Genomic DNA, 9,512 nt, shown 5'->3' with positions numbered 1-9,512 from the left:
AAGATTCTCCCTGGGGGGAATATGATATCCGCTCCGCGTTGCCACAAGCGCACACAATATATTGGAGTATTTTGCATCATAATCTTACTCTATTTCGCTATTTTTGCAAAAAATATATGGAACATATCTTCTATATCTAAGTAAGAGAAATCCACTACTTGATTTCTCTCAACATGCAAACATGACACATCATCACATCATTAATGTGTTCGCACCTATTTAGTAAAAACTCATATTTTTTGCACATGCATGCAAGTTATTTCAGATCAAGTTTTTACAATACAATTTCATCATATGTTCTCAATTTTAGATAATCTTTCGTTGCTAAACAATTTGACTCAGGTATGTTAACTAAAAATTCTTGCGGGACATCGTCTAGTTTCTGTAGATACGTGCTCCAAAGCATGTGGCTGCAAACATGTTTTATGGTTGCCAACCGTTGGTTGGTTACTACTAAAAATTTTGTTTCGGGAATTTGCGAAGGGCCAACGTTTTGTGTGTCAATTGGTTAAGGAAGTTTGGTCGGAATCGTGTGAGCTTAGCTAGACGGAGATGTCAGATATCCGATGATGCGTCGAACGGGGGTTCAACTGCTACCAGAAGCAAAGACGACGCCACACGTCATCGCTTTGCTGGTTGTTGTTGCTGCTGCGGTGCTGCCTGCTGCTTAGCACGTAGACCACCAGAAAGCAAATGCGATTTTAACAACTGGCATATAGGAACAGGACAATATACGAAGCAGCATACCAAATGGTTGCGAAACACAAGCGTCTTTGCAAAGTAAATTGCCACATGGGAAACAACAGGAAATTATATAGCACAGGCTACATGAGAATGAGACCATAAACATTGCCGAGCACTTCAACATTGTAATTTACAAAAGCACATCACCTGATGCAGATTTACAATTGCCACATACGATGCATTAAAAGGGAAATTGCAGCTCCAACATATACCAGGAAAGAAAACAAGGGCATGTCAAACAGTGGTCCTTAATCGTTTTTGAGCAACAGATGTTTCTGTAAATTTCTGAGTTAGTTCCCTCAGGCCTCAACCCCCTCTGGACTGCAATTAGTTGTGATTCCACCGTTCAGGGCAAGCATGAGAGAGAAAGGTTATTGGCCCTGGGGCCTCCACCCGAGTTCCTTGCACTGTTGTTCATCAGGCTGTAGACTATTTGGTATTGCACCAAACACCCAGCGGGCAGCTTCAATCCCAGAAATTGTATTATGGAAAAATGCCGATGCATCTTCCATGTTCTTCTTAAGTTCATCTGGGTTGATGTACATGAAATGCTGTGAAGAGGAAGGATTTTGCTTGATAGGCATGGCTGGTGCAATATCAGCAACCCTAACAAACCTCTCTGTCGCTGCCTCCCAGGAAAGCTCATGTCTCAGTTCCTCTGACAGTGTGATTGGCTCTTCTGCCAATGCTTTCATCGTTAGTTTAACAAACTCTTTCTCAGTATTATACATGTGGCAGTTAGGAAATCTTTTGAAAAATTCATTTGAAGGATGGTTCGCACAGATCACAATCTTTCCCATCGCCAGAGCTTCTGCCGTTGTAGTGCAGACTACATCTGTTGTGCTTGGGTTTATAAAAACCTTGTAGCTGAAACAATGGTTAATACAATTCAGTTAGATTAGGAGTAAATTGATGACATATGCAGTACTGAACTACTGATAAAATGTAGTATAGCTCAAAATTCAACCATCTGGCACTAGAAGCTACTACATCACTTGTGCAACTTAGTTGGAGCACAGGAAAACGAATGAAGGAATAGGAAAAACAGAGGATCTTACTCGTGAAATATTGAATCTGCGTGATCGCGACCAGGGTAGACTCTAACATCTAGATTTAGTTTCTCAGCTGATGCTTTAACTTCATCAGCATCTTCTCCACTGCCATAAAGCTCCATCTTGAGACCTGACAATTCCTTTTGGTGCTTATGAAACAGCTGGAGCAGCTCTGTGTAACCTTTACTCCAGACCATCTTTCCGATATAATATGCACCCTTGAAGAATGACTGCTCTCTTTGAGATATCTGGCGCTGCTTCAATTTGCCAATTTCAATAAATTTGGGGTTTACTCCATGAACATTACAAATTACAGATCTTGGGACATCCTGAGTTGCTCCTGATAATCTTATAACCTAGAAACATCATGAGTAAAGAGAAGTCAGAGATTGCACATAACAAAGTAAAAACTAAAAATACAATGTCCTCAAGAACAGAAAATGAAGCACATGTTTGCATATAAAATCATAGATGGTTGTATGATATTGTTGTAACAATACAAATATACTGTACATTACAGCAGTGAATTATTATGCCACTGTGCTTTACACTGTGCATAACAAGTGAGACAGCCCCTAGCATACAAACATGGTGACTGCATGGATGCTATCCATACAGCAACTATGCATCCAGAATTATCATCATGGTTTCGATGAAAGTTTTCAGATCTCACTGAACTGGAAGACTACTAGATCGTATAAACCAACTGGATGTTAATACTTCATGGGAAGGTTGAAATAAAATGGGAAGACAGTAAACGGAACAGAAAGTAAAATTGCTAACCTTATGGCAGTAGATGTCAGTGACCCAAGAATTGATATGTTTTAACAGAAATGCATGAATGTACCCATTCCTCTCCCTCTTCACATATTCCAAATAGTTTGTATGAACAACACCTATAACTTTACGAAATTTGGTTTTCCACCTTCGTCCATGATGATACCATGTAAGATGTTCTGGCTCTTCTAGAACTGCAATATCTGCTTTTGCATCAGATACGGTCTCGGTTATATCCCCAACAGGTAGAATGCTTCTTTTCTCCGTAGAAAACTGCATATGGACATGGTTAGATTAGTCTACATGCTATCAGAAGATAAAGAACATTATCAGCACCAGGTCAATTTATGCTGTCCTTTCGTACATGCATAGAGGCAAGTCAGTATAATGCTCTATCATCATAGGGGTTAGTACAAGTTATGTTATTCATTGCTTCTGAGTTTCTGCTGATCTGTGCTTCCTATGTTCTACTACCATAAGTTCTCTACTAATTACAGCATTGAAAGTGCTGGATGTATAAACGTTTCAAACATATAAATCGCTTTTACTTTCTACTATATTGGTGTTCTCTAATATTTATTACTCATAAAACAAGGAAGCAGAACATACCATTCTACTCCATGTTAGTTCCACAACTAACATAAGTTCATAGAGGTTCATAGATAAACCGAAAGTGCCAATAGGTGATATATTTTTGCGTGCCGCAAAAAGAGTGGGAGGCGTTATTTAACCACACACATGCACTTCTACACGATATTTAGATCATGATAACATGAGATAATGATATATTTTGGCGATTTGTTCAAATTTACCTTCCCGGGATAGAAATTTATGTTGAATCTCGGTAATGCCCCAATCCGCTCCTCAAGCCACCGCCGCACATAAGCTTCTTGTTCCCCTGGTGCACCGAACTTCATCTTATTAGGATAAACCAGCATCTGGTCCGCCTTCGATAGCCACGGTACCACCAGAGTAACCTCCCAGTCCCCAGTCTTTGCGAGGTAAGCTGCCCGGAATAGGGGATTGACAGCAGTCCCGGTCATCCACGGCAGGCTCGCCGTGGTGACTATCGTGACATGCTGCCTCCTCGCCATCGCCACGCAGACCACCCCACCGCACAGAGTTGCTGCAATGTCCAGTAAACACCACAACTGATCCTTAAATCATATCATCAAAGAATAGCACGTGATAGTAACAGGAGCATCCAATTCCCCCTAATCCCCCCACCTTCCATCTCCCCGTTGCATTGGAGAATTGATTCATTGGTTGTGAGTCAAAAGTTAGCGATTCAGGGGCATCCAATTCGGCGCCCACAAATGCAATCGTGGCTCACGCAAGCATACCCAGGAGGAGAGATCCAACGATAAACACAACCTGGCTACAGCATTTGATCTGAGCTCTAGGCCTCTAACCGAGGAAGCTGCAAACCCTAACTGCGATTCAGAGTCGACGGAAGGGAATTGAGGCGGGGCGGAAGCAGAGAGCGGTTACCTTCCTGTGCGATGGGTGGCGCCGCGGTTGGGGCGAGCGGTTGAGGATGAAGAGCTGGGAGCCTGGGAGGAAAAAATGGCAGCCGGATGCGGCTGGCGTTGGGGGGACTTGGGTATCGACACCGCTGTCTCTGTCGTCTCGTCCTCAACGGAACCAGGACCCGCCGGAATCTCCAACCGTGTGTCCCGATTCTCTGTACAGCCGGGCTTGGCAATGCTAGGCTAACCAGATGCCAGCCCAGAAAGAAAAACAGGCCAGAAAACTTTGGGCCGGGAGATAGTCGCTCCCGCCTGTTTGCCTGACCAGCTTCAAGAAAAATACAAGAAAAAATAAATGGTTTTCTTTGGCTATAAAAAATTTGGTTCTCCTCGGAATGCAGCAAAAGAAAGAGAAACAAGCAGAACTCCTTTTTAAGGTAAAGAGATAGTTTTATTAGATTCTTGTTTTGAAAAGGATAGTTTTATTAGATTTAAAGTACAGACGACAACAACATGAATTATTACTCATTAACCCGCTTAATATGTATGGTTCCAAATTGACCCGCTCAAATCCAATCAGTTCTATTTAGGTGCAATGTCCTCTTCACTCAACCCAGGCAATGAATGGCTGGTCAAGTTGTCATCGAAACGAGGGACAGCAACTGAGCTTGGCTAGCTTGCCCATCGCACGTTAGACTTGATAATTTACTCCCTCCGTTTCATAATTCTTGTCTCAAATTTGCCAAAAATGGATGACAAAAATTATGGATTGGAGGGAGTAGTAATCTTGCTCCAGTGAAGTACAAACTTCTTGTCCTTGGAATTGGGTAGAATCTCGTATTCGCCAAATGTCAACTTCTGAATCCGGCAAAGGAAGATGCTTCGTGGTTTGGCGCAGCCATCCCCATATAATGTATATTAGACCTGACGAAACCCCTGGGCTTACAGAATTGAATAAAAACTTTGTCAGGCCGAGAGCACTTGTCTAATGCAGAAACTTCATCACAGGCGACACTAAAATTAGGTACTGATGTGTACATGCCTATACTATCAAAAGTTCAAATATTCTTTTCGCAAAAAAAAAAGGTTCAAAGTTTCTGGTTAGGTTTTGTGCTTGAAGGAATAGTCTCCCATTGTTTTTTATCAAATACATTGGTTGCCGTTGCTATCATAGAGCTTACGATCGGTATGCTTCCTTGACATTGGTTGCTATCATAGTTCAGGATCAGAAGCTTCTGCATCACGACCAGAATGCCACCCAAATGAAGACGTGGCGAAGTCCACGGACCGCGTGACAGGACAGCATAACAACCCGGGGGGAAATTGCTGCCATGACAAGCTCGATCAGAGGCCTGGTATTGGCAACTCGCTAGCATGCAGCAATTTTTCCATAACGGACTGCTGAAGAAGAAGAATACATCCATTTTTGGGTAGAGTAAAACATCACAGAGAAACTCAAAAGTAAGACTGATGTTTTATTCCCATTCATCTGACATCTATCTACAAACCCGGGCACAAATTTAGTTGGCACACATTTTGCCTTCAAAAAACAATTTAAGGAAAAATAATAATACTCGAGACACGTCTAAACATAGGCAACTGGTTTACACTTGCAGACAGCTCGGCGTTGAATCAAACGACAAAGATATTGAGAAATACAGGAGCCAAGCCAAGCCTTTTGAATGAACTTTGGCATGATGGCATCATCGTCACCACGTACGTAGCACGTACGGTGGTCACATCACATGACGATCTCGGGCTTGAGTATGCTGGACTTGATCTCCTTGTGCGGGAGCACGACGCCCCCGTTGCTGTAGACCTCGTCGCAGACGTGCACGTCCTCGCCGAGGATGGTCATGTTCTCGACGCGCGCCCACTTGCCGACGGTGGAGTGCCAGCCGACGATGCTGCCGGAGATGCACGCGTGCTTCTTCACGCGCGCGCCGCGCATCACCGTGCACCTGGACAGCCTCACCCCGGCCTCCACCACGCACCCGGGCCCGACGGCCACGTCCGGCCCGATCAGGCACCCTTCCCCGATCGTCGCCGTCTCGTGGACCAGCACGTTGCCCAGGACGTGCGTGCCGGACGCCAGCCTCGCCGGCGCCTTCTTGCGCAGGGAGTCCAGGTACAGCCTCAGACCCGTGATGTAGTCCCTCGGCTGCCCGATGTCCATCCAGAAACCCGGCAGCACCATGGCGAACAGCGCGTTGTCGGCGGCAATCCGCGGGAACACCTCCTTCTCGATGGACGTCGGCTTCAGCTCGATGCGGTCCAGGACGGACGGGTTCAGCAGGTAGATGCCGGCGTTGATCTTGTTGCCCACGAATACCTTGGGCTTCTCCACGAACCGCTCCACCTTCCCGGTCTCCTTCTCCGTCACCACCACCCCGTACTTGGAAGGCTCGTCCACCTATCAACATTTCTCAGCATATTGAAATGGACATTTTTTTTTCTTTACTGAGAGAATTGATATTGGACACCTTCGGTCGTTGGGCCAAGATTCTTCAGTGTTGATTACCTTGGTGACCATGATGGTGGCCTCGCCGCCATGGGATTTGTGGAACTGGATGAGCTCCGCGAACGGGTACTCGCTGATCACGTCGCTGTTGAGGACGAAGAATGGTTCGCCGGAGCCGTCCGCGAGCTTGTCGCGGGCCAGAGCTAGTGGTCCAGCGGTTCCAAGTGGCTCAGTCTCCTGGGAGCAGGTTATAGTGATGCCAAGCTTGCTCTCGAAGTCCTTGAGAAAGTTGAGCATGACCTGCAATTAATATGGCCAAAAGTAAAACACGATGCACTAGCAGTGAGATCTTGGATTCAGACGAAGCCATGGCATGCTGCAGGCCAGTGTTGTTACCTCAGGCTGGTAATTGATGGCCAAGACAACCTCTGTAACTCCAACTTCTTTCAGAGCTTCGATCTGGTGAAGAAAAGCATTACAAAAAAATATTAGTCACAAGATTCACGGAATTGTTAAGTCTCAACAGAAGCCTGAAACGGATCTTTGCTCAGGACAGGGAAATGGTCAATTATTGATCATTTCATTTTCAATCCATCTCTGTTGTTTCTACTGTCACAATTATTTTGCCACGCAGTCGGTGACGGATACAGCCATACAGGTCGACAACTGTTGTTGTGAAGAATCTATGAGTACTCAGAATCTATTCACATGGATCCACCTAGCAATCACTGACCGATCACAGCAAAACATAAACAAATTCCATAGGTTATGACGACTCAGGCAGAGAATCAGGTGGCTGGACTACATGATACTGCTTTTAATTTTCCTTGCATTGCCATTTCTCCAAAAAATTCTCCCAAAATTACTTATCCTCGTACTGTAGTATTTACCCTGAATAACTGGAATACATGGCGAAGAAATAAAGATGGTGCATTTGTCGGTGCTGCTGACCTGATGCAGGATCATGGGCTTGTTGGCGAAATCGACGAGCGGCTTGGGCACGCTGAGCGTCAGCGGCCGCAGGCGAGTGCCGAAGCCTCCCACGAGAATGAGGGCCTTCATGGTCGCAGTCCTCCTAACTCAGCCTCCCAACCCTGTGAAAATGCAGCAAGCAACAGAAGAAGAATGAGATTATCTGATCCAGACCTTGTGGTCACGGAGGGTCGAGGTCTCAGTACAGAAGCCAGAACAGGCCACTGAATTCCAAGACTCCGCTTTGCCCAGCGGGGCAGCGCCCTTGCCTATGCGAATGCCATGACTCACAAGACAGCGCTGCGCGTCGCAGAAGCAGGGAAAGACTGCAGGGGGCAATTCAAGGAGCAGAACGCAGTAGTACGTACTGTACTTGCATATATACAGGCCTGTTTGTTTGGGTTCTGTTTCAGCTTTTGGTTCTTTTAGATCTCAAAATCACTTCTCCCAAAACACTTTTGAGATTGCTAGAAGCACAAAAGTTGAAGCAGAAATCCAAACAAACAGGCCTATAGAAAGCAAAACAACAGCACTGATCAATCTGAAGGCATTGGGACAAGGACAACCTGAACCTTTAACACCGGATGCAATCTGAGGCCTTCGTCTGGAACACGGGATTTTTCTTAGCCTGGAGGTTGATCAAAATGTTTCTCTTGTCAGGGTCCCCATGCACGCAGGCCAGTGATGTGTTATGCTGGTCATAATGGAAGTAACAAAGACGGTAACTAAAGTGCCAACTAAGCAATTTGGGTGATGTTGCATGTTATTAATGAGAAAAGGGAGGATTGGTGTAACTAGATATGTTACCATAACATCACACTTCTCAAGATAAAATGAGTCTATAAAACTAATAAATGAGACTCTATGTTACTATCCACTATTGAAGTAGTAACGTAGACTAGTAACATATGCATGTTAGTAACTTATGTTACTTCCCACTATGACCAGCTTTATAATACTATCTGGTAGTAGGTGAGGAGAAACGGCATGGAGAGGGGCCGAGTCTGTCCTTGGAGGGGAAAATTGGCCACAGCACACCATTATTTGGTACTGGACAAATCCACAATTGGACGATGTGTTTGAGCAAAGGTCACGAAATAACAGTGTCATATGACTAATTTCCCCTAAAAATTGGCACGGCTTCGAAAAGTTTAAACACGCCTCAATAACAACGGAGAGAGTATCTGCGGGCCGCTGAAAACGTTATTTCCCAATCCATGCATGTAATGCTGTGGACGCGTTGCTTCCACCGAAAAAACCACCTCGATAATGATACATCTCCATCCTCATCCAGCCGCCCAGCACAAAACACAAAGAGCTGACCTTTTCTTTTTCTGAACTTCTTGGTTCCTTCTCCCTTACTGCTCTATCTATATTTTGGCAAAAAAATGGCTACAGGCTGGATCCATTACGACAGAGAGAAAGGAGAGGAGATGAGGTGATGAAATAATGGTCACGCAGCCCTTAAGCACACCTACCTACCAACCCCACACAAGAGAACAAGGAAGCAGAACAAGATTAAGGGGGAAAGAAGGACAGAGGACTGAACAGGAGGGCCTTTGCAGCGTTGCAGATCTGGTCTCCTGGATGATGATAATGCTTGCTCTTGTCAGTGTGCAGCTGCAGCTGTTGCGTCGAGAAAACTACAGGCTCTACCCAGGACGCAATGACCAGATCACGGGAGTAAAGTCTAACGGCGGAGGCAGGTGCCAATGTACAGGAACATACAGAAAACTTTCGAACGCGTAGCGACGAACGGAGCGGAAACCCGTAACAAGGAGAGGGCCAATCAGCGTGATGGCGTACGCACCTTGATGCGGAGGCAGCCGGAGCAGGAAACAGAGCGCCCGGATATCTCCTCCAGCGGCTCCTCTCAATGGCGCCGAGGAGAGAGGAGGAGAAGAATCGGGCCAATTGAGGAAGGAGAAGTCAGAAGGGGGAAAACCGTCGGCTGAGTCGCGGGATCGCAGCCAACGACGCGGTGTTGTTTTTATAGTAGTTGCCCTTCGCCCCCCGGCTGCTGCGTGGAATTAACGT

General features: G+C 45.5%; 2 protein-coding genes across 5 annotated transcripts; both read right to left on the bottom strand.

The window, feature by feature from the left end:
* Positions 1-810: 810 nt before the first annotated feature.
* LOC100839031 (digalactosyldiacylglycerol synthase 2, chloroplastic) lies at positions 811-4,225 on the bottom strand. The gene is made up of 5 exons (XM_003558214.4): positions 4,065-4,225; positions 3,386-3,699; positions 2,580-2,846; positions 1,803-2,152; positions 811-1,611 (listed from the first exon to the last, which is right to left on the bottom strand). The coding sequence occupies exons 2-5, from the start codon at positions 3,665-3,667 to the stop codon at positions 1,116-1,118; spliced, it is 1,395 nt and encodes a 464-aa protein (XP_003558262.3). The 5' UTR covers positions 3,668-3,699; positions 4,065-4,225; the 3' UTR covers positions 811-1,115.
* A 1,269-nt stretch (positions 4,226-5,494) lies between these two features.
* Positions 5,495-9,512, bottom strand: LOC100838729 (probable mannose-1-phosphate guanylyltransferase 1). Of its 4 annotated transcripts, none has more exons than XM_010230515.3 (6): positions 9,286-9,512; positions 8,042-8,169; positions 7,455-7,597; positions 6,900-6,962; positions 6,564-6,803; positions 5,495-6,455 (listed from the first exon to the last, which is right to left on the bottom strand). In XM_010230515.3, the coding sequence occupies exons 3-6, from the start codon at positions 7,563-7,565 to the stop codon at positions 5,784-5,786; spliced, it is 1,086 nt and encodes a 361-aa protein (XP_010228817.1). In that variant the 5' UTR covers positions 7,566-7,597; positions 8,042-8,169; positions 9,286-9,512; the 3' UTR covers positions 5,495-5,783. The 4 variants fall into 4 exon arrangements, with proteins under 4 accessions (XP_010228817.1, XP_010228819.1, XP_003558261.1 ...); XM_010230517.3 differs by having other exon boundaries at positions 8,042-8,103; XM_003558213.4 differs by lacking the exon at positions 8,042-8,169 and having other exon boundaries at positions 9,286-9,510.

Source organism: Brachypodium distachyon, chromosome 1 (assembly GCF_000005505.3).
Source record: "Brachypodium distachyon strain Bd21 chromosome 1, Brachypodium_distachyon_v3.0, whole genome shotgun sequence".
NCBI classification, from domain to species: domain Eukaryota; kingdom Viridiplantae; phylum Streptophyta; class Magnoliopsida; order Poales; family Poaceae; genus Brachypodium; species Brachypodium distachyon.
Note: the sequence above shows the minus strand (reverse complement) of the source record. Positions and strands in the feature narration are given on the sequence as shown.